General features: G+C 37.7%; 1 protein-coding gene across 3 annotated transcripts in view; it reads right to left on the bottom strand.

Moving 5' to 3' along the window:
- The window catches only part of col12a1a (collagen, type XII, alpha 1a), a 95,458-nt gene that overhangs the window by 44,908 nt on the left and 24,719 nt on the right, over positions 1 to 25,831 (bottom strand). For 2 of the 3 annotated variants that reach the window (XM_079633364.1, XM_079633363.1), the window contains exons 17-31: positions 24,570 to 24,694; positions 21,722 to 21,871; positions 21,268 to 21,387; positions 20,408 to 20,572; positions 19,900 to 20,046; positions 17,153 to 17,292; positions 15,218 to 15,347; positions 13,464 to 13,609; positions 10,502 to 10,631; positions 10,250 to 10,386; positions 5,584 to 5,713; positions 5,330 to 5,469; positions 3,745 to 3,877; positions 3,615 to 3,638; positions 3,388 to 3,527 (exon numbers count right to left, since the gene is read on the bottom strand). In XM_079633364.1, the coding sequence (XP_079489490.1) occupies positions 3,388 to 3,527; positions 3,615 to 3,638; positions 3,745 to 3,877; positions 5,330 to 5,469; positions 5,584 to 5,713; positions 10,250 to 10,386; positions 10,502 to 10,631; positions 13,464 to 13,609; positions 15,218 to 15,347; positions 17,153 to 17,292; positions 19,900 to 20,046; positions 20,408 to 20,572; positions 21,268 to 21,387; positions 21,722 to 21,871; positions 24,570 to 24,694 (1,957 nt within the window). The remainder of the gene's footprint in view (positions 1 to 3,387; positions 3,528 to 3,614; positions 3,639 to 3,744; positions 3,878 to 5,329; positions 5,470 to 5,583; positions 5,714 to 10,249; positions 10,387 to 10,501; positions 10,632 to 13,463; positions 13,610 to 15,217; positions 15,348 to 17,152; positions 17,293 to 19,899; positions 20,047 to 20,407; positions 20,573 to 21,267; positions 21,388 to 21,721; positions 21,872 to 24,569; positions 24,695 to 25,831) is intronic. The other variant, XM_079633365.1, reaches the window with a different exon arrangement.

The following is a 25,831-nucleotide window of genomic DNA, read 5'->3' as shown; positions in this document are numbered from 1 at the left end:
GTGTTCTCTGGATGGTGTTCAGATCAAGGTCTGTCACCACTTCAGTGTGGAGAACCGGAGATTCTCTCCTTCTTGCAAGAGCTATTGGATAAGGGAAGAACCCCATCCACGCTCAAAGTCTATGTGGCTGCCATATCAGCGTTCGTTAATCCAACGCTTGGTCATTCACTAGGCAGGAACGACCTGGTGGTCCGCTTCCTTAGAGGCGCCAGGAGGTTAAACCCTCCAAGGCCTCCTTCAGTCCCCGTTTGGGACCTTTCTACAGTGTTGAACGCTATGAAAGGGGCCCCTTTCGAGCCTATTCACTCAGTTGACATGAAACACCTGTCTTTCAAGACCGTGTTTCTTTTGGCTCTCGCTTCAGTGAAGCGTGTGGGAGACTTGCAAGCGCTCTCAGTGAGAGCTTCTTGTATGGAGTTCGGGCCAAACGACTCTGTAGTCGTATTGAAACCGAAGCATGGGTACGTGCCTAAGTCCCTCAACACACCGTTCAGGGCTCAGGTCATCTCCCTGTCGGCCCTGCCGGCCTCAGAGGACGGAAATAGCTCCCTTTGCCCGGTCAGGGCATTAAGAGCTTACGTGTCCCGCTCCGCTGTTTTTCGACAGACGGAGCAGCTCTTTGTTTCGTTCAGCGGGCGCTCCAAAGGGCGAGCCGCAACGAAACAGAGTCTGTCTCGATGGGTAGTGGACGCCATTGCGCTAGCCTACGCATCTAGAGGTTTGGAATGCCCTTTGGGCATCAGAGCACATTCCACGAGAGGCATGGCCTCTTCATGGGCTTGGTATAGCGGAATCTCGTTACAAGATATCTGTATGGCGGCAGGCTGGGCCTCCCCGTCTACATTTATTAGGTTCTATAACCTAGAGGTTCCTGCGTTGCAGGCTAAACTGCTCTCGGTCTAGAAGACTATGTATAAGTGTTCCTGCCCCGCGCTGCGGCCCAGGTCACTTTAATGTTTAATATGTATAAGTGTTCCTGCCCCGCGCTGCGGCCCAGGTCACTTCAATGTTTAAGCATCACTCACTGACAATGTGTCCCATGAGCATGCTATTACCCCTCATATATATCTATATTTACATATATATGCTATTGTGCCTTAAGAGGCACTACTATAAAGGGATGATGCTATTTTAGCCGCTCTCCCTATACTTCTTGGGGTAGGCACTTGTATACCAGGGCGCGCGCGCCCTTAGGTGTCTGTGTCGGTCCAAGAGCACGCACGGCGGTTTACATAGGGTTCCCGTAGCGTTCTTTCGACGCAGTACGAGAGAACTCTACGTAAGAGAACGTACTCGGTTACTAACGTAACCTCGGTTCTCTCTAGGAGAGGGAACGAGTACTGCGTCTCATGGCCGTGCGTGCCCACGCTGCGTCGCTTCATTGACGAAAATCAGTGTGTTAGACAGCTATGCTCGTATTTATAGGCCTAGGCCACGCCTGTTTGGGCGGGAGGTGACGCAGAAGGGCGCGAAGCGTCCTCATTGGTCAGCGTCTCTGGCCTCGCATAGGCTGTGCTTTTCTGGCAGAGCAGCCAATGGGTGAGCTGTATTGCTCCGCCTAGGTTGTATGCTTCAGAAAAGCGTTTTACAATATTACAAAATTAAGGATTAATTTTAGGCTTCAATCTCGACAAAGAAATATCTTTCCCGTAGCGTTCTTTCGACGCAGTACTCGTTCCCTCTCCTAGAGAGAACCGAGGTTACGTTAGTAACCGAGTACGTTTTCATTAAATTATTATTCTATAACATCTTGTCTATCATCTCTGAATATATCTTAGGAAAATTCGCTAGTTTAGTGCAGAAAAATGACGATTTATAGTGGCAAGCTGAAAAGACTGTGTCTTTCTCTTTAAGAACACGCGCACGGCGAAGCGGAGGTGCAAAAAAACGTATTCGCGCACAGCTCTCCTTCTCTTAACACTACAAAGACCGTTCACCTATCAAAATAAACCACATACCAGAAAGGTCCCGCCAGTCCTGTGTAAACTACAAGGGCACGCAAGTTTTTATTTATTTATTTTTATCCAACGTTATTGTGTGATGCGGAGCAGAGCACAAGAGAACAACGGAGTCTGAAGTAGCTGCTTGTTTAAAAGATCTTGCTCGCCTCTCAATCGTCCAATTTCAAAACGGTTTTCACAGGATGAATTTTGAGTTTATAAGTTTTCGTATGATACCTAATCTATGTTCATTACTAAAATATGTCATATGAAAAAAGGCAATTAAAAAAAAGAGCGCCAGTCGTCCCGGTAGAAGGACGCGACCGTTAATTAAATCTGTTTTTCTCAAAATTCCGTTTCTGAAAATCATAGCGATCAGCCGATTTCAGATGACCATAACTTTTGTTACAGACAAACGATAAAAGAAATAAAAACAGATTTGGAAAGGGCTTGAAAACAGCTTTAATATGGGATCAAAACCTGTAATATGTCAAAATTTACCATGTGGTGGGTTTTCCCAGATCGCATCACATATTGTAAACTGTAATTGATTCCTGTGATCAAAGCTGAGTTTTCAGCCTTCAGTCTTCAGTGTCAGATGATCCTTCAGAAATCAGTATAATATGCTGATTTGCAGCTCAAGAAACATTTCTTATTATTATCAGTCAAAATCAGTTATGCTGCTTAATATTTTTTTGTGGAAATTACATATTTTTTTAGGATTCTTTGATGAACAAAGTTCAAAAGAGCAGCATTTACTTGACATAGAAATCATTTGTACAATTATAAATGTCTTTACTTTACTGCTCTGTCAAATTTAATGCGTCATTTTTGAAAAGGTATTCTTTTTTTTCTTTTTCTTTTATCATACCGACCCCAAATGTTTGAACGGTAGTGCACATGCAGTTTTTATAACCTCATTAATTGACTAATTCATTCAAATAAAATGTATATATGGAATAACTTATCTATCTCCATTGGAATAAAGTTTTACATCTTAATCACACTATGAACTTATGAAGTACACACTGTAAAAAAAAAATATTGTTGGTTTAACATAAAAAAGTAAGTTACCTGGTTGCCTTAAAAATTAGAGTTCATTGAGTGTTATCTGACCTACATTAATTATCTAAGTTGATTTGACAAAGGAAAATAAGTTGTGATTACAAATAATGAAAATGCTTTTTACAGTGCATGCCTGCACAAGATGAGACTAGCAGACTCGTTCTGTGATTTGTGTATTGGTAAGTAAATGAAAGGTTATGTGCACAATCTTTGGTTAAAATTTTTTTTTTAGGGTCCAAAACATTTTGACAATCATTCAAATCGCATTCGTAAGAATTCAAAATCACTGGGAAACATGTTAGCAATTTCGTTAGTGGCACCAAATTCAGTCAGCCTGATAATATCAACTTGATAAGTTTCAAAAAGTTGAAATGTTCCTTACAGATTGTGATCTTCCTCCTGCAACCGGCACGTATGTGATCTTGTAGTTTTGGACTCGTCCAGGAGCGTGATCCCACTTGGCGGTGAGGGAGGTTGTGGTTGCGTTGAACACCTGGAGGTTTTGAGGAGGTCCACTAGGAGCTATAAGGAAAAATACTGATATTTCAGTTTTGCATTCTAAAACATAATTAATATCAAATGTCATATCTTTGAAAATAACAGACTCACCAGGTGTGAGCTTGAGTTTGCTCACTGAGTAAGGAGAGAAAGAGTCAGAGTTTGTTAAATTCACATGTGGTGGCTGGAGTACAGTATATGAAAAACTCAAGTTTATTATATGGATTTTGAGGTTTCTTACATGTGCGTTGCCTGCCAAAAAGATCTTCGCTCTCAGACTCATCCGGGTAAATGGCAGTGACAGAAACGTCGTAGAGGGTGTCCGGCTCCAGGTTCTCCAGAACAGAAGTGGTGTCCTCATTGCTCAGGATATCCTGAGGAAGAGTGTGGTATTAGACGCATACTGTACATCTGCCAAACATTAAATGACCATTTACCAGAACTGAGATACAAACAATACTAATGCTAGTTACTGTTGCTAGATACTAACAATCACTATTGCATGAAGCGGTGTAAAAAGTTCTGAGAAATTGTACATGTAAAGAATCGATATTATGAAGATATCAAGAGTTTTACACACTCAAAAGTATCTAACCCCCCCAAAATAAATTATGTTAATAATTGAGTGAAATCATGTTTTGTTATAGTTAACTAAAGTTAAATCTAAAACCAAAACATATCAGTTGCTTGAAATAGAAAAAACTACAAAAAATATATAAAATAAAATATTTTTAATATAAAACTATTTTTTTTATTTCAGTTTACGTTGATCTACTAAAATAACTAAAACTACAACTGAAATAAATCTAATAAATTCTATATATACATTTGTTACGTACAAAAAAACACAAAATTGCTCAAACTTTAACAAAGAATTATAATGAAAATTGGAATTATAAAAAATTTAAAGGAAAAAATATCCACATTTAATTGTACTTCAGTATTGAATAGTTAAAAAATTAAACACAATTTTTCTTAGCTTTTGAAAACAAGAAGCAGCTGATTTTCTCATTTTAGTATTTTTTGTGTATTTTACAGTATTTATCCAAAATCACTTTTTTTTGCTCAATGTTCTAACTACTGTATGTAAAACTCTACAACACGGCAGATGTTAAACTAAAGCCAATAAAACCTTAAATTAGCAGATGATTTTACAGTGACATTTGAATACAGTGATTTTTAGATGATTAATAAAGACTAATCATAATAAACAGTGTTTAGCAATGGTTATTATAAAAAACACATTACAGTAGTTCATGTTTGAGTCTATGTCTAAAAAAGACTATTTCACCCCAAAATTAACATTCTGTCTTCATTTATTTGACAATAAAGAAACATTTTTTTTTTTTTTTTTTTTTTTTTTTTTACTGAGAAAATAATTAAATCAAATGACAAGTAATTGTAATGGAGTAAAAAGTGTAAAAGTAAAAATATAGAGTAAAACTTTACAATAAGGTTAATTAGTTAACATTAGTTAATCTAACATCAATTAACAATGAGCAATACATTTGTTACAGTATTTATTAATCTTTGTAAATATTAGCTAATACAAATCCATCTGTTCATTGTTTGCTCATGTCAGTTCACAGTGCATTAACTCATGTTAACAAATGTTAATGTTAACAACATTTGATTTTAATAACGCATTAGTAAAGGTTTAAATTAACATGCAATAAGATTAATAAATGCTGTAGAAGTATTGATGATTCTTAGTTCATGTTAACTCGAGTAGTTAACAAATGAAATACTTCACACTTATGATTGCATGTAATATTTGGAGATTAATTTGATGAATCAGAACTCAAGTTGAGTCTCTGGTATCTTACGTATTGAGGGTTGTTCTCTCCGCTCTTGGTCCAGCCGATGCGGTAGAGCGCGACATCAGGAGCGCCGTGCTCCCAGTGAGCCCGGAAACTGGTCTGGGTCACTTGAGAGAACCTCAAGTTCTTCGGAGCAGGAACAACATCTAAAACCAACAGGAAGAGAAGTTGAGTTTTGAGGGTTACAATCAAAAATATGAAACATAAAAAAAGAAGTATTGTGCCACATAACAGAGATTATTCACTGATGGCGCTGTCACCTGTAATGGCTGTGTTAAGCATTGGGTTTCCGGTCCCAGAATCATAAATCGGAGTCACAGCCACGTCATATTCTGTTTGGGACATGAGATTATCCAGTCCTCTAGACGTGACATCCCCGTCAACTTCAAGCTAAATTGAAACATGAGAAGTGCAGTTATGTGCAGTTAAGTGGCAAGACGTCAGTAACACAAACCATTAGATTAAGATAAGGTCTGGGGAACACAAGCTCAAGATATTTTCACGCTTTATTTTACAACATAAAATACATCAGTAATAACCTCTTGTGGTTTTCTCTTGAAAAGTTCGGTTGCTAACAAGTGTCTAATGTGACTTCACAGGTGTACTGTCCGGAAGGAGATGTAATTACAACATCTTTATCGATTGACAAGCAACATATAAAGAGAAAATGTTTCTACATAGAGAAGATATTTCCAGCATCCCTGCGTCCAATCCATACACAGGACCAGGGCTCGACATTAACACGCACCAAACCGCCTAATGCGTGTGTATTTCAGCAGTGGTGTGTAACACAGTCACTCCTACTAGACACTTTGAATTTTATATATAATATATACATTTTTTAATTGTAGTCTTTTGAAAAGGCATCTGAAATTATAAACTAAGTGCAATGTAGTGTTGTCAAAAATATACATTTTTCAATACATATCGACACTGAATATGTGGTAAATGTTGCATCTAAGGTGGTTGGTGTACAGCTACAGCATATATATGACAAACGGGTCCGAGGGAAGGATAACCAGATTTTAAATTGCTCTGATCACCCACTTTTTGGGGAGTTTCATTTGCTGCCCTCAGGTCACAGTTTTAGGATACCTATGTTAAGAACCAGACGTGCCAGGGATTCTTTTATTCCTGTGGAACCTGAATGCCCTTAAGTGATATTTTATGATTTTTTTTTTATAGTAGCTATATGCTTATTTATTAATTTATTTATTTTCTGTCATTTCTCATCATCATATACGGACCTGTGTATTGTATTGGTTTCTGTCATTTGTCATAGGGAAGGAGTGTCTCCATTGATGTGTTGATGTGTGTGTCTTGTGTTGTGTTTACAATGTTGTTGGCATCTGGTGGTGCTTTTATTTTTGTTTTTGTATTTAGATATTCTGCTGCACACTAAATTTCCTTTCTAAGGATAAATAAAGTGAAACTTGAACTTAAAAGAATGTAAACAGTTGAGAAAGAAAACACACGTGTAACAGTATAATGGATCCGTGCATCAGGTCTTAAAGTGACAGCAGCCTAATACACCTGCTGCAAAATTATGATATAATATTAAAAATATCTATATAGCCGTTTTTCCCAATGGTATCGACGTCAAAATTGTGTCCAGTGAAAATGCTGAGTGGCTAGTAACTTTGGGAAAACTACTAGCGACAGTGGCTGGAGAGCAAAAAAGTTGATATCATGCCCTGCATAGGACAAGCGGATTGGATGGACAGAGAGTTTATGTTTTACTATGAGAGCTCTTAAAAATCAACAAATGGCTTTATATTTTTCCATGTCTGCTGCCTTTGATGTGACATCAGAATACTCGCTAGTGAAGGGCTTGGGACTGTGTGCGTTTTTGTCAGAAAGCTAATGGACAGCTCTCAGGTATTATAGATCTCCTCAGCCAGTCAGATCTCCTGGTTACTCAATGCGCATCTGATGCATTTCTTGCTAGAGAACGGTTGACGTCGAGAGGAACAATGGAGTCTCAATAGTATTAAAAGCTCTTAAAGTTCCTGCAGAAGGTCGGTCCCAATAGCCTCGTGGGCAGCGCTGAGATATAGCGTAGTTGCGCTTCGGGCGTCCCGAGTTCAAATCCCGGCTCGTGGACCTTTCCCGATCCCGCCCCCTCTTTCTCTTCAACTTCACTTCCTGTCAACTAACTGCCCTATCATAATAAAAGGCAAAAACGCCAAAAATAAATCTTAAAAAAAAGAAGTTCCTGCAGAAGTAGACCTGATCTTTGATCCAATAGCATATCGTCCTCATCATCTGTCAGGTAACAGGAGCTGCCGCCATCTGTCGGGCTTCTCGGGCTTCCATCCACCTGGGTCCACATTTGTGCGCATGTTTGTTTCATCTTTTAATCCCAGAACGAAGAGTTATGAGCAGCACTGAGTCATGATTAATGCCTCAGGATGTGGAGCAGCGCTGACGCCAAAACTGCCACTGAGAGTTAAAAAAAATCATAGAGGGAAAAAATCCCACCCATAAAATCCACATCCCAACGCACTGGACTGCTCATGCCACTCCAAACTCCATCTTTTCTTTTTTTTGTCGGCTGTCTGTTCTAGGAATCTTTGGTAGATGATCGGCGTAACTGAAGCCCTGGAGAGCAGCTGTACTCTTTCGGCAGCTGCCGTCTTCACTGAGTTGTGTAACGTAATTGCTGATATGTTAAAAGGTCCCAAAATCCATCAACATGAGTTTCTTGGTCGTCTGCCTGGATGCATTGTGTAAACAGACAGGAATCTTTCCACAGGAAAGCTTCCACAGTGACCAAGGACGGCTTTGCACATTCAAAAACAAGATTGTTGTTTAACGGCTGATAAACTGTCCACACGATTAATCCCAAGTGTGGCGCTACTCAACGCGTGGACAGCAGACCCTCCAACCGCATGTGGCTCGTCAGAAAACATAAATGTTAAATGTGTAAATGACTTTTTCCCTTTGCTATTAGACCTCTCCAAAATCCTCTTGCTGAAATGTGCTGAACACCCCTTTTATGCTTTCTGTCATTATCATATTTGCAAACTCCAGACAAGCTAATTTTCAAAAAAAAAAGATTGTATTAATATCAGAATTAAAAATTCTGATATTAGAATAGATTAATATAATGTTTAGGTAGCAACTTTCTTTTTAAAAAACAACACCAACGTCTACAGTAACATGCTAAATTGGAAAAATTACCGTAATCCTATGAATTAAAATTTTTTACAGTTCAAATAGTATACAAATAAAAAGTTTCATAAAATGATAAACTTCACATTCAGCCTAATTGGTCTGAACAAAAAAAAGCAGACAGGCTTAACGAAAATGCAAATTCACTCTCTGATCTTCAGTCAAACTTAAAAGCAGAACTACAGCGGTGACACCGGTTATCTGTGTACACAAAGCAGCGCTGGACTTATAAAACTACTTTATAAGGCATCATGTGAAGGTAAGATGAGAAAGAAAATGCCATCAAAACTTTTTTTAAGACTGTCAACTCTATTCAGATATATTCATACGGCTGGACACCGTGTCCTAACTACACGCGATGCGACGCGCGATAAAAGTGATCTTTTCCATGTTAATCTGAGTTTTGTCCTAACCAGCCGCGACGCGTCTTTGATGCCGATTCTATTTTAGAAACGGTTCCTATTTTCCTGCGACGTCGCGGCTGCAACAACAAACACAAAGCACAAACTACTGTTTATGTGCTTTATTTAATGTTAACAGCGTGTAGCTGTAAAAGCAATGATAATTCACCTCAGATCTTGAAATTAAACAAGTGGAAACAAGAACGTTCAAACTGTGAAGAAACAAGTGTATTATTTGACAAAGATAGTTTTAGTAACTCAGTATCCTATGTAGCCTATATGAATAATGTTTAAATGGTGTAATATTTGTGAATTTGATTATGTAGCTACTTATCCATTTTCTTGCGATTGCCGCCAAGATTACTCTCTGGTGCCGTGCACTTGACGCGAGAGCCCGCCCACACGCTGTTCTGATTGGCTGTGGGTTTTGATTGATTTTTACGCATTTTGCAGTCGCGTCGCGCCTAGTGTGGACAGACAAATTATTTGTCGCTGGAATTTATCGCATCGCGTCTGGTTAGGACACATTAACTTTTTTGCTCACCAGCCACTGACGCTAGTGGTTTTTCAAAGTTACAAGCCACTCAGCATTTTCAACGGTCACAACTTTGACATCAATACCATCGGCGTAAAACTGCCATAAAGATATTTTTAATATGATCTCATAATATGTCACAAGGTATATTAGGCTGCTGTCACTTTAAGACCTGATGCACTAATCCATTATACCGTTACACGTGCGTTTTTTCTTTCTCAACTGTTCATGTTCACTAAAAACATGATTGATTGGGTTTACGTGAATACTCGCCAAGACCAGTATTTTGACATTATTGTGTGTGTGTTTGACTGTTTAAGTTCAATAAGCAGCAAAAAAGAACTCAATGCAGAACTGAGAGGCGGCTTTATGTGCCGCACTGAGTGTGAGAACAAAATCTGCAGGACTGAGTAAAATTATGAGCAATACAATACGTGCAAAAAAAAAAGTCAAGCCCTCTAACTCCAAACAATAGTCATCCGGAGCAAATGAAACCAGTGAATGAAGGGGAAATGAGCCTTGGAAGCGTTTCAGATATTTCAGTGTCGATATGTATTGAAAAAATATATATTTGACAACACTAATTTGCACTTGTTTTATTATTTATGATGCCATTTAAAAGACTACAATTGAAAAATGTATACATTATAAAATACAACCCGCCAAAGTGTCTAGTAGGAGTGACTGTGTTACACGCCACTGCTGAAATACACACACATTTGGCGGATATTAAAGTCAATCCCTGCATTTAATCACAAATCTCGTGAATGGCTTATTTTAAGTTTGTGAGTTTGCAAGAACGGGTTATGGCCTTACCTCCTTCGCCTCTCCCTCATCTGGCTTGTAAGTGATGATGTATTTACGAACGGCGCCGGGCGAAGCATCCCAGTCCAGCTGCATTGTGCTGTGGGTAACATCTGTAATCCTCAACTCACCGGATGGAGGAAGAGGCACTATGAAGATGGGAGAGATTCAACCAAAAACAAAAAAACAGACAAACAACCGATGAGAACGTGACAGTGTGCGAAACATCCCTGCTGAGGGGAAGAAAGCCCTAGCGCCACCTACGGGTCACCCCCTGATCAGTGAGAGGGTCACTGGCGTAATCGCCGTGCCGGGCGAAGACGGAAACGCTGTAGGCCGTGTTGGGACGAAGTTTCTTCAGCTGGACATCAGTAACTGTTCCTTTCACACGCATCTGTGAAGGTCAACCACATCACAAATCAAAGGGATGGTGGACTCGTTCACAGGAACATGATGGAAGAATCGCTTATGACCGCGCTGAAAAGACCAGCTTGAAATTACACGCTTGTTTAAGGAGGATATGAAAAATTGTATTCACTAAAACCATTTTTAAAAAATGATTACTTTAATGTTTATTTGATTTCAAGTCATTTAATATTAACTGAAAGAAAATCCAATATATATACAGTATATAAAATAAGATTGCTTTATTTCAGGTAGATGCAAAGGTTTAGTTTAAGCACTAAAATGACTAAAATTAAATAGATTAAAACTATAAATAAAAACTATATAGAATTTTTTTTTCAAATTACATAAATAAAACAAAATTACAAAAACTTTAAAATGAAAAGAAAATCTAATTCAAAATATTAACAAAAACTTTAGTATGACGCTAAAATAACACTGGATGTTAACTGACATGGAAAAGGGAGTGAGATTTTTTAACAAAGAGTTTGTTAAACAGCTTCTTTTTCTTTAGAAAAACCATGATGGATCACGGCCAAGAAAGTGAAAGTAAACAGGGTTCATTTTGATTTCATCTTGACTTTAAGCTATTTAAGAAGACGGGTGCAAAACTGTAGGAGATCATTATGCAAAACACAATATATACTGGTCTTTTCAGCAGGGCAGTTTAAGCACAAATACTTTTGAATCCTTTATATAGCTTTCTATAATGGTACAGAGTCTGATTTCAGTCTTGACCTATGTATTTCCGCACACAAATACCACAGAGAAAGTATTTTGCACCTAACAAGCAAAGTCTTATTATAGGCTACCCTCTATTTATTTCTCAATCCCAGCACTGCAAAAAAAAAAAAAAAATCTTACTTAGTCTTTTTGTTTTGTTTTGATACATATAGCTAAATATTTTAAAATTAAGATAAAATTACTTAAGATATTAGGTCTTGTTTAAAAAAAAAAAAGTCTTATAGAAAAAATTGTAGATTTTTGTCTTGTAAAACTGATTTTTTTTAGAAAACAAGGCTTAATATCTTATGTAATTTTGCTTCTCAAGTAAATACATCTTGATTCAAAGATGTTTAGATTTTTGTACTGGACAAATATTGATTTTTTAATTTATTTTTTATTTTTTATTTCAGTGAAGATATTATGAGAGGGTCTACCAACTATAATTGTCTAAACTAGCAGCACAAAATCTCTAAGCATATTCTTTCTTTCTAATGAAAAAATAAAATGGAGGAGCAATTTTGAAACATCTGCGCTCTGAGACGAGCCCTGTGGACATCCGATTGTAGCCAGAACCGACATCGAGACCTCTGGATCTTCCCACTATGTGAAATACTTGAAAGAGAAACTGTGCTAAAAAGCCCCAGAGTGCTAATGAGCTGTTATTTTCCAAAAGCTGCAATATAAAGGACGTTTCTGAACCCATCAATGTAGACCTACCACCTGTGGTATCTACAATATCTCCAAAAATGCTTTCCATTTCCTCTTTCTGCTACAATATGTCATAGTTGTTGACAGATTTGAGCTGCATAAGACCATTGGGTTTCCATGAGAACATTTGGTCTCTTCCAGTAAGTAAAAATTATTTTCATTTACACTTTTTGCACTTATTTCTTAAATATCCATCTACATATTGAAGACTGCACTGCACTTTCTTACTCGTATTTTTGACTGATTTTTCAGTACAAATATCTAAACATTCCTAAAACAAGATAAATTTACTTGAGTGTTAATTGAGGTTGTTTAAAAGAAGCAAAAGTATCTGCCAATATCTTGAAAAATAAGAAATATCTTGTTTTCCCTTTTTTGAACCCATGTGGCAGATATATTTTCTTGTGAATTACCTCACATAATTTTCATACATTTTTCAGAAAACACGACTTAACAGATTTTCAACCTGTTTTTTATTGGTATAATGTCGTTATTATATGTAAATGAACAATGTTTATTCATTCTCAGTTACCTGGGCCCAAAAATTCATGTTTATTTGTCAGCAAAAGTCTTTTGATTTCTCCGGGCTTTCGTGAAAATGGCAGTTTCTTTCCGTTTTGGCATAAAACAATGTCACTGTGAGTTTGAAATGTTGACTACAAACATGGAGGTTTTTCATATTTTCCGTCTAGGCGTTCTCTCCGTATTTATGATTCTACGCGGCGTCAGGAAGTATCGCGTGATATCAGGTTTCGCGATGTAACGAATTGCTTTACGGCAAAAATAAATCAGCTAAAATTCTGTCATTATTGCGCTCCCTCACGCTGTTCCAACCCGAATGAAGACGTTGTAAAGAATGTCCCGTCTGCTGTGATGTCGTTGATCTACTAGCCTCTGGTATCTGAGAGTCACCAACGAGTTTTTCGACAGTTTTGTCAAATATCTATTCCGAAGCTGTAGGGGGCTCTCTATAGAGAAACCTGCGAGCAAAAAGCGAGAATACAGCGAAGAAATTCCCGAAACTGCTTTAATGTCAATCACCGATCGGTCTGTGCAGCGCCGGTTCAAGTCGAACAAGCCTTCTTGGTAAGCCTATCCATAGCAGACTGGTGGGGGTGGCCTTGGACGGCAACATGCCCAGTGCATTATGGGTGTTGAAGTTTCCCTACCTACCGATATTTGTCAAAAGGGAAGACAATAGCATTTATTCTTTGTTTTCTCAAGTCCGGTTTCAGTCTCTAGTTAAAAAAAGCCACGGTTTATTGAAAGTAATTTTAAGTCATCTAAGTAAGATTTTTTTTTTTTTTTTTTTTTTTTTTGCAGTGTGGACAGTGTGAGATTGGGCTAGCAGTTTGGGCAGAGGTTAAACTGTGTTTCGTCACCGTACCTCCTGCTCTTCAGAGGGTTCAGTGGCGTTTAGGGCATTGTAGAGAAGCATGTAGCCTGTGGCCCCTTCGGCCCTGTCCCATCTCACATTCATGGTGGTGGAGCGCACCTTGTAGATGTTCATGTTCCTCACAGCCCTAAAAGGCACTACAGAGGGGAACATGACTTTTCTCTCTTTCTCTTATTCATTTCGATCCCTGACTATCCTTCTAAGCGGACTGAAGCTGGAATGGGAACATGGAAGCATTCCAGGTGGATTGATGGATGCGTGACCGGGAGGAATGGGATGATAGACGATGGTTGGATGATCATGGGATACACGCGTGATGGGAATGATTGACAGACAGACAGATATGCAAATGTAGACATATTCACAGCAAAAATTATTTTCTTACTATGGTATTTTTGTCGTTTTCCTAAACTAAATCCAAAATTTCTTAAATCAAGATATATTTACTTGAGAATCAAAAAGACTTAAGATCAAAAGAAGAAGAATCAACTTAATTCAAAGGGAACACAAGATCATTTTTCTTAATTTTTTCTTTTGTTTTAAGCATAAACTTGGTTAATTTTGATCAATTTTTCAGAAACCAAGACTTAATATCTCATGTCATTTTGCTTCTCAAGTAAATGTGATCTTGATTTAAAAACATTTTGATATTTGCACTGGAAAACAAGTCAAAATACTGAGTAAGAAAATCCTTTTTTCAGTGTAAAGACAACATGTATGTACATGAAATCACATAGTGACACTGTGCGGTGCAAAGCAGCATCATGCCGTATGAAACACGGTCACATTCAGAGCGCTGTGAAAGAAATATGATGGCATTAGGGTTAAATGTGGCAAAAAGAGTACAGCAATAATAGCAACATTTATTAGCAATGTAGCACCTTCTCAGTGTCTGGCTAAACATCCGCAAATACTGGTCATTTTTAACCAGTAAAGATAATACTAAAATATCAATATGTTGCTTTACAGTAACATACAGTAAATCTATTATGCTCAGCAAGGATGCACTTATTTGATCACACAGTAAAAACACAGTAAAACAGGAATATTGTGTAATAACTGTTTTCAATGGGAATATATTGTAAAATGTAATTTATTCCTGATTAAAGCTGAATTTTCAGCATCATTACTCCAGTCTTCAGCGTCACATGATCATCAGTATAACATGATGATTTGCTGCTCAAGAAACATTATTATTATCAATTTTCAAAACAGTTGTGCTGCTTCATATTTAGTGGAAACCATGATACATATTTTTTCAGGATAATTTGAATAGAAAGTTTTAAAAAAGGCAATTTTTCTTTTTTCTTAAAGTAGATTTTTGTTACAAAGTAAACGTCTTTACTGTAATTTTTTAAAATCAAATGAATGCATCCTTTACTGAAAAAAAAGAAGAAAAAAAAGATATGTTTTTGTGAGAATCACCCAAGTTTTGCGTGACACAAAACATGTGAATGATTACTGTATATAAATACCATGGTATTTCCATGTTATTTCCAAGGGAAATTTACCATATAAAATTTTCCAAAAAAACAAGGTATTACGTCTAAAAATGATTACCGTGGTATATATAGAGGAGCAGAGTCACAACCTCATTAATATGTACTTCCAAAACAGCAATTACATTTGTCCATTGTGTTTGTGATTATGTTTTGCTGTGTGTTTTGGTGTGCTGACACATATTGTTGAGGGATTTGCTCTGGCTGTTCAGGTGAAGAGTGAATGATGGGTAAATGCACACTTACATGTGGTCTCTGAGCCTTTGAGGGGGTCACTGCTCTCCTCTCCCACCACTGAGTAAACCTTCACCATGTACTCCGTCAGCGGGGTAAGACTCTCCAAGACCACAGTCGTCACCGTCCCGTCCACAAACAACTGCAGCAGAGGAGCAGGACACAGGTGAGAACACACACGAATAGGACATGACTGTGTTTGCAATCAAAACAAATGAATCATTTCTAGGTCAAATACAAGTTAGCCTTTCCGAATTGTTCCCAGACTTGTTTTGGCTCACGTTGTCCTTCTTTGCTCTTTCATTCTGCATCATTTATGAGTAATGCATAAATGTGTTTTCCCAACAAACAATGTTTTCGCTGTTATGCGGTAGAGGGCGCTATTACGCATCTTCTGAAATAGTACAGAATCTCTAGATCCAAAAACAAGCGAAGAAGAAGCAGAAACAAGCGATAGAGGATTGCGTACGCACATGTAAGCTAACGCTATCATCAAGCATTCAAACTGCTATAACATAAAACATATAAAACATCAAACATATAAAACTGCCTAATGTTACAGAAAGAAATGTCAACCCAGGACGAGCTATAGGACTGTGAAGCTTTTGTTTATTAACTCGATCTACTCCATCTTTGTTTTGAACAGCATTCTAAATTCAATTACCATATTTTCCGGACTATAAGTCGCATCAGTCAAAAAATGCGTCATAAAGAGGAAAAAAACATATATAAGTCGCACTGGACTGTAAGTCGCATTTATTTAGAAATGTATTTCTCAAAATCCAAGACCAAAAACAGACATTTAATCTGGAAAGGCAAGTTATTCAACTACACAACAGCACACAGAACAACAGCTGAATTGGTGTCCGGCATGTTAGCGTAACACATTAACAGTTATTCAGCTGCACAATAGCATAAAGAACATATACCACTGAATAGGCTAAATTAGCATAAGCCAGCGAGTCCAACAAGTTACCGGTAAACAAAGACCAAGCTCTCCCGATCTCACTCCACAACACTGAATCCATTGAGTTCTTCCTCGGTGTCGCTTCTGAACAACTCCGCTAACTAGAGCGCCCTCTCTCGGCTGTAGACGGTAATGTTTTCTCTTGGTTAATCTTAGTCCGTATGAATTAATTTAGATATATAAGTCGCACCTGACTATAAGTCGCAGGACCAGTCAAACTATGAAAAAAAGTGCGACTTATAGCCGGGAAAATACGGTAATCAAATCCAACGTGATTTTCTCAGCTTTTTGTTCAAAATGTTGCTTTTTTATGAAACTTATCTACATTCAAGTGTTGATGGGAAAGAATGCATAAAGCTAGAATAAAATGTCTGCTCTTTCTTTTGATATATTGCATGTTCAGATATATAATAATAATATTATAATATTCACAAAATATTCTGGGGGCCATAAAAGTTTTGTGAAAATTATCAATAATGTTGGCTCTGGCAACAAAAAAAAAAAAACTGTCGGGGAAGGACTTGCGCGGAAATAGAAAAAAAAGTAAAAAATTAACAAAACACATTACTTACAACTTTCAATAAAACGATTTGGACAGTAGATAATATAACCCTCTAACTCTCTAGAGGTCAGGAAATAAGAATATGTATTTTTGAAAGAAATGAGGGTGTGTGTTATATATAATGCATTGTTGCAAAAAATAATAATAAAAAAATTTAAACAGAAGAGACTGAGCCTCAGCCAGGTGAGAAAAAGTAATGCAAGAGTAACGTAACACATTACTTTACTTACATAAGTAACTAGTAATTAGTTACTTTTTAGAGAGTAATAAATATTGTAACACATTACTTTTAAAACTAACTTTCTCAGACTAAATGATGTTCGATGAGTTGCACATAGATTTTTTTAAGACTTCAGTTGTAATCCCGAACCCTAAGCGTGAGAATAGTCATCTTGCCCTGGATATGAGGTGCTCATACCTGTTGTACTTCTCCTGCTGGGCTCACATACTCTATCCTGTACTTCTCCACCGGTCCATCAGGCCCGACCCAGGAGGCACGGAAGGAGTAATGGGTCACTTCTGAGGTCGTCAGATCGGTGGGTGGCTCCGGGCCTCCTCCTGTGACGGGTCATGATGGGAATCAGGGTTTAGCCTTTGACCCCCACACCCACAACCACACACACACACACACTCCAGAATTGCAGTGTTAAATATTTACCGTCATCGGGACTGTTTCTGAATCTGACCCATACTTCTGTGAAACTAAACAGGTTTTCTTGATGTTCCTAGTATGTATTAAACTTATTCTGATTTTTAGAGTTCAATTTCATACTGTGATGCATTTGATTAGAATAATGATATGCATATACAAAGTATTGACTACTTGTATTGGAAATGTGATTGGATGATTTGATGCTGTATTGTGTTCTCTGGACTCTCAAGCCTTGGTTGTGGCAATCATTATTACACCACCATTCATTTTAATATATATATACAGTAGTCAACATTTGAAGTGGATCAAAAAAGTTCATCAAAGTCGTACTAAGTCAAGGACGGGTTTATTAAAAAATCATGTATAATTTTGATGAAAGGTTTTGACCCACTTCAAATGTTGACTACTACAAATATATTCAATATATAGTAAATATTTGTATTTCTGATCACCCTCTTTCTCATAACATTTTAAAAAATCTATCTTCATATGCCAATGCTAGGCTGCGTATGTGACTTGTGGCTAAACTGCAGTGCCATTATGTTGACGTGTTGATGGAGTGCTATCAACGGCTAGTCTAAATACGCTTTTCCTTTTCTCTCCCCCTTTTTACAAAACCGAGCCCCTGAAGGCTTGACCTCTTCGTGATGAAACTTTGACTCTCTGATACTTGATCCAGGCGCAGACAGACATTCCAGACTCAAAAACACAAAACAAGAACACAGAGGCCAGAAGCAAACCAGTCAAGAAATGGCTGACTGTAAAACACGGAAATAAAGACCAGCTACTGTTAATAATCTGAACTTTTAAACTGATTAGTATTATCTTCTGACACATTTAGAGCCTGTTAGAGAATTATGTGTTATTATAAGTGTATTAAGTGTTATAGTTCCAGTGTAGCAAAGTAAAAAATGAGACATGGTTTCCCTGTAAAAAAATGTGCAATGAACCAAATCAACCAGCTCAGACAAATAATGATATTATATATTTTTTCATTTGATAGAAGCAAAAAGTACAATATTTGAAAATGAGGGTGGAAAAAATGCAAAACTGTTATAGGAAAATCTGAAAAATCGACTGTGTAACATCTTTGAAAAGGAAAAGAACTACAATCCCATGAGGCATTGCAAAAAAAATTTGAAAGGATGATACAATACAAACATATTGACTTATAATCGTTGTTTATAAACATAAAATGAAATATTCAGATATATACAAATGCGTAGGTCACTTGGGTGCAGTGGAACGACTGGGTTGCTTTATCCGCGATGCTTGATGAGTGAGTTTTTGCAGCGATTTATGATAATGTCATAACTCATGGTAAGTCTATGTTAAAAGTATTATAAAAATTTAAGTACGAGATTTTTTACTCTTGGAACCCGGCTGTTGCGCTCTATTCTATAAAACAGCCTAATGAAGAATATTACCTGTCAATGGTGATAATTATCTGAAAAGTATTATTATTTAATGTTGCCATTGCCACCATTTAAAAAACAAACAAAAAACACTTGTCACTCAAGACAGTGGGCTCTATTTTAACGATCTGAGCTCGTGTGTCCGAATCCACTTTTACTATAGTTTAACGATGGGAAAAATGGTCGGCACTCCCGGCGCATGGTCTAAAAGGGTTGTCTCTATTCTCTTAATGAGTAACGGGTGTGTTTTGGGCGTAACGTGCAATAAACCAATCAGAGTCTCATCTCCCATTCCCTTTAAATGCCAGTTGTGCTCGCACTATGGCGGATTCGCTATTTACATGATAGAATTTGATAGTGGAAAGACCAAACTCGTCTCCAGAGCGCAAACGGATTATTTACGGATCTTTATGTACACAATATTAATCTTTTACATTGTAATTCTTTTATTTGTAATATTTGGCATGTTTGTGTACTGCTGCGCATCCCTGTGTGTGTAATAAGCAGAGTGTACGCGTGTTGTGGACCCGCCTATAGGCGCACATTACTACCGCGCTCTTTAAATAACAATAAAAATATTGCACCGTTGACTTTAGACCAGGCTTCAGTTGATCAACGGCGCAGTCTATTTCAGTTTCTCAAAATAGCAACGCACCAACAATACGCCTGAACACACCTCGTTTTCAGACCAGCAGCCCATTGGCGCAAATGCATTTGTTATTTAAACAATGTGAATAGCAAAAAACCACTTGCGTCGGTTGCACTACATTGCGCCGAGTGTATGATATGGCCCTGAGTGTTAAAGTGATTTTTTGACAGTTAAAGGAGTTTAAGGTACCCTATTTTGCATCATGCCTAAAATACACCTTAACGTCCCATTGTAACGCTCATGTTCTTAATCTTTAACCAAAAGGTAATAAACCATTCCTATGAAACAACTTTGCTGTTCCACTGATGTCTCCTAGACCTCCATTCTCATACGGACCGCCCACTTATCATTATCCAGTCAATTCCTACTCTACACTTCTCTCATTGACCATCTCTTTTCCCTCAGAAACACTGCATCACAGTGCAACTCATAGTTGACCTCAGCCATACCTGGACCCTTGACACTGTTACACAGGTTGTTCGTCAGGTCGTCCACGATGTCCAGAAGGAAGGAGAAGTCAGCCACGTTGTACATGTGGATGTCATCGGGATCAGTAGCGATGGACCTCAGCTCATTCTCATCTGCGTTCTTTACACCTGGAGATCACAGAACATGTTAAAGTCAGATATTCAGATATTGGTTGATTGACATTGCATTGGTTGGTCCAGCCTTTTTTAATGCTATTTGAGCATTAGAAACATAATTTATGGGACAATTCATATCAGATTCTGTTGCTAATTTGAAAAAAGTTCTTTAAAAGTGAGTTCGGCAAGCAGGTTTTGAGATTTCAGGATTCCCCCCTTCGGGTAGATATGACTTGGTCTTGGATGCCAGAAATAGCAGCCCAGAGGCTTTGCAAATATGGCCGCCGAGTGAACAGATTTTTAACTCATTATCCAGCGTCTTTCACTTCAGACCGTGAAGTCTTCCTGAACATAAGGGGAAACTGCTTCTTACCAATGGCATATAGTTCAATCCCCTCGTCCCGGAGGTTCTGGGAGTTGACCAAGATGTCATCCTGTGACTTGCCGTCAGTAACCAGGACACCGATTTTCCGGGAGTTTGGACGCATCCCAACGTTAGGTCTGAAATTGTTCTGAAGGATGTAGTTTAAAGCAAGGCCTGTGGAATAAGGGAATATTGGTAATATTAGTCTAATTAATACACAACATGGCCAAAAGTACATGGACACTGCGTTCTAAGTCTAGTGAAGACCAATCTTAACCATAAAGCCTACTGTGTCATACTTGATAAGCACATTTTTAAGGTCTCTAAAGGATGAAAAACCTGTTGCACACAATCCACTACTGTCCTTCTGTTTAGACTTTTTTATCAAATAAAAGGTCAGTATAATTGAACAAACGTCCTCCTTCAGCTCGTGATTCTCGTGTCTTTCTGTTGTGAAATCTGCACTGATTTTTATAAAGTAAACATAAGAATAACTTTGATATTGCTAGTAAATTTTCTACTTACTTAACAATAGCAACATAGGTTTACTCAAAAAATCTTGTTCAAATGTGAGTATCAAATATGATCATCAGGCTTTTGAGGAAGGTTTATTTACTATATCAGACTATATGAGCCATAAAATATATATCAAATATGATAATCAACAAAAAACACATACATTTTGTCTAAAAGTTCAATAAACTGACTATTATGTATTATGTCAGGCTTTACAGTGTTTATGCTACGCCATTCAGAGACGATCTAGAGAACTGATGACCACATGACAACTTTCCACACACACTTTGGGATTTTTCCACCGATGAATGATGCTGGGTCTGACGTATAGATCAGAATACAATATGATTTACCAGTCAGAGTGTTTCCTCCTTTGTAGGGTAGATTGCCCACGGCTTCAAGCAGTTCCTGTCTGGTTTTGTGAGCGTTTAGGTGCCACATTGTCTTCGGGTCTCCACTGTACTGTGCCAGACCTATAAACCGACAACACAGTGTTCATATTTATACACAGATGACGGTAGCATCGTCTTACATGTTTCTCCCAAAATGTTTGAAGATATAGCAAGAGAATACGCTATATAATGCACGTGCATAGCAGCTCAGGTCTTTTAATCTTGGACAAATTCATGAGAAATGTTTGAGGTAATACTGAGATTTGAACTCTATAAAGCACAGATGTGAGATTACAAATGTAATTTTTAGGAGAAACATATGTCTAGGAGAAAGAATAGCAATACTAGAGATCTATTTCATGACTTAACTGTGGACCTTCTCGCTAATAAAGGATTCAGGACCATTTTCTCTTACCGATCTGGACACGATCCGGTCCGATGTCAAAAACACCCACCATGCGACCAATGAAAGCCCTTATGGTCTTGAAGTTTAGACGACCGATGCTCCAAGATCCATCAACAAGCAGGACGATATCGGCCTGGGCGGTGGTTTTGCACGTTACATCTGTACGACCAGAGAACAATTCAGTCAGTCAGTTAATTATCATAAAATTAATCATAATAATTAAAACTAGTTTTAAGCCGTCGAAAATATAAAAATGGATTGTGATTTGTGATAAAGGACACAGATCGAAGCTTAGGACACAAAATACTCACACAGTCATGCAAAGCATGACAAAACCGTTTATTTGGCATTTTGAAAAGATGATACATTTTACATATTGTGTTAAATAACATATTTGAAGCTATAAACTCTTTGTCCGTAAGAGACGTCTTGGCCTGTGTCCCATCGCGCTGTCTCTCCAGACACCTGAATGAAGGGAAAAGGGGAAAGCGCCGCCCGTCTGGCCCTGCTCAAAGAGAACATGTTGCATAATTGTCTGATTTATAGATCATTCCCTCAAGCAACAAAAAACATGGATAGATAACACTCAATCGATATAGCCAGCTAATATCTTTAAATGCTGTGGATATTATGAAATGTTTTATTAAGACACTGTGTGGGAATTTCTTAGTAGCAATAAAAGGAATTATCTGAGGCTTTATAAGAGATGTATTGCCCAAACAGGTGTTCATTCTCACTCGTAATGTGGAATTCTGACTTTTAAATTAAGACTCCTTGCACTCTAAACACTAAGGCCAAGAACATACTTTAAGCTAGAAAAGCAAAGACCGATGCAAATGCTTGGTCAATGCATTGCACGCACACAATCCTGTTGTAGCCATCTCTGCGTGCTAAACGAAAATATAAGAAAGTATTTTAACTGTGGAAAAATTTTACACTTTTCCTTTCACAAGCTAATTTTTACAATCAATAATATCAATCAAAAACCTTTTCTGCATTATAAGAAAAAACTAGTAAGTCCACTGGAAAAAGTAGAAGAATAAAATGTATGAATGTAAGTGTATTAATAGCTGAAAGGATCTAGCGCAGTAAAGACAAGCATGGGCTTTATTAAGCATGTCAATAGAGCATACATATGATGTGCTTTCATTATCTTGAATGACAGCACATAACGCATATGATGATATGATTCAAAGAAAGCGGGGAATATATATATATATATATATTTCAGTAAACTTGGTAACACTTGACACCTCGATGGTCCACTTTTGACATTGTACTAACTATAATCTACTGACACTTTATTTTAATGGTTCCCGACAGACCATTCTTAACTTTACAACTGCATGTCAACTTATTCTACTAAATACGAACCTCACAGTCTGAGTCTACTAAAAGTCTAATGAGAGTTAGTTGACATGTCATTGCAAATTTACTTATAGTTAGTAGCATGTTTAAAGTGGACTATCAAAATAAAGTGTAACAGTAAACTTTTATTGAAAATGGATAAAGGTGATGTATGATTTTAAATAGTTACGTAACTATCAGATCTGCTGTTTCCTATTGAAATCATGTGTATTCCGTTCAATCAAACGCTCAAATGGCTGAAATGGCTAAGACAATATTGAAAATCTGCAATATAAAATCTAATTTAACACTGGGAATAACCTAAAAGTGTTGGGTTTTAAAACAATCTAGAACAGAGAGACATTGTGACATAAAACGAATAAGAAATATGTAATATTCTCCACTAGTTCACTAATCAAATGAGCAAATTTGTGATGTTGACATGTTAACTTTGATAATGACCATGATTAACATGATAATTATGTTTTGAACAAACGTGTAGAGTTGTGGAGGCTTGAGTGCTGCTGTCATTAGCTAAAGCTCACACTACATACTAAGAAATTCAAAAATACATGATATTTTATATGAGGGTCCTATTAGTTAGCGCTATTAATTGCATTAACTAAAAATAAACAAACAATTTTTTACAGTATTTATTAATATTTGTTGACGTTAGTCAATAGAAATGCAGCTGTTCATTGTTAGTTATTTTTAGCAGAGATACAACTTTTGATTTTAATATATTTATATAGTCATATAGTATATATATATTTATGTATTAGTAAATGTTTTATTATTGTTAGTTCATAGCTAACTTATGTTAACAAATGGAACCCTAACGTAAAGTGTTACCAATTCAACTTGTAAAATGCAACTTGTGTTGTTGTTGTTAATGTCTGTCGCATGCAGATGACAAGCTGTGCATTACACCTCAGCTCTTGCTGGGAATATTTCCCTTTCCCTCTCCCGCTGGTGTCGGTCGGCCGACCCTCACCATCGGATCTGTTTCCAATTAGAATCGACATTCCAGGCCAGGGTCAGCAGACCATGTGCAAAGCTTTCATTCTGTATGTCACTTTTTTCCTAACCAAGTTGTAAAGCATTGGTAATTGTAAGCAGATAATCTTTCTAGCTCTTGAAATTCAAGAGTCCTTCCATGCGAAGGCAGAGACATGGCTACCATGTGGCGCAGTCACCCTGTCTGCTCTTTCACAACACAATTAGCTGTGCTGAAAGGTATTTGCCATTACTCAAAGCATTAGACTGCAGCCTATTTTTCCGAATCCGAACTGACAAAGAACTTTAAAATGTTACGCTTTGTTATATATGGAGCTTAAATGCATAGCAGGCCGACAGATTTGTTCCGTATATCAAAGTGAATGGTGTATGCTAATTGTTTTGGAACACAAGTTACTTTGTACGCAACGACCTCTATGCTCTGCGGTAACATGAGATCTGATTGGTCCGTTTGAGAGGTTTAAAATACCAGGTTTTTTTACATTAATCTTACCTGGAGTTTGAATGGTTGGGGGTGCAGGGGCGTCAGAGAGAGTGGTCTTCTCCTCTCCAGCCAATGGCATACTCTCTCCTCCATCAAACATACCAAACACACTCACTGTATACTTGGTGCCGGCCCTGAGATGAGAGCGACACACATCAGTCAGACATCTCATTTATCAACCAGGCTAATCGATGATCAAGCACAATATCACTTGAAGTCACACACTTAAAGGCTTTCTTCTGTTGCCAGGCATGTACTAAATACTAATGTACTAAGACATTTATAGGGATTTTAAAAGACCAAATTCAGTATAAACCTAATTGATGATGAATACTTTATACAGGCAAGCAGATGAGCCCAGAATATAAACACAACAAATTCAATTCAGCTGAAAAGCAGCTCTACGGTTAAACAAGAGTGTCATTATTCAGCTCAAGTAAGTTCAATGTTGATTCAATTCAGTGATACGGTAACATTTCTACGGTCCCCTTAAGACAATCTACTAACTATAAGTAACCTTGCAACTACGTCAACAAACTCTCATCAGAGTATTAGTAGACGGTCTGCTTAATTAATATCTGATTTTGATGCTCCCCAATGGCATTCTACTGACTATAAGAAACTTTGCAACTACATGTCAACTTATTTTACTAACCCTAATCTAACAGTCTACTAATGCTCTAATGAGAGTCAGTTGACATGTAGTTGCAAAGTTACTTATAGTTTGCAGACTGTCTAAAGTGGACCATCGAAATAAAGTGTTACCACAGTGCCAGTGCACTGTTAGTGTCATAATTAAAGGAATAGTTCGGCCAAAAATTATATTTAACCCATGCATTACTCACCCTCAAGCCGTTCGAGATGCATATGTCAATCTTTTTTCAGACGAACACATTTTCAGTTATTTTAGAAAATGTCTTAGACCTTTCAGTGGATATATAATGTGAAGCTATGGGGTCCACCTCCTGGGTGGATTATCTGGCTTCCAGCAACGGTCAACGCGGTTCACGGGTGATGGAAGTCGGCGTAGGACGTAGCATAGGATCCGTCGTGACGTAGAACGAACGCGCCAGCGCAGCCAGGGAGCAGAGCAAAACAAACGGTTCCTACGCATGTCCTACGTCGACTTCCATCACCCGTGAACGCGCGTCGACCGTTGCCGGAAGCCAGATAATTTCATTTATAAAGTTTTAATATGTATATTTTTACGACAAAACCACACGGATAGAAGGCCTTCGTTTATCCCCCTGGAGCCGGATGGATTACTTTTG

This window comes from Phoxinus phoxinus (genome assembly GCF_949152265.1).
Source record: "Phoxinus phoxinus genome assembly, chromosome: 13".
NCBI lineage: Eukaryota > Metazoa > Chordata > Actinopteri > Cypriniformes > Leuciscidae > Phoxinus > Phoxinus phoxinus.
The sequence above is the reverse complement of the archived record's forward strand: the minus strand, read 5'-3'. Positions and strand labels throughout refer to the sequence as shown.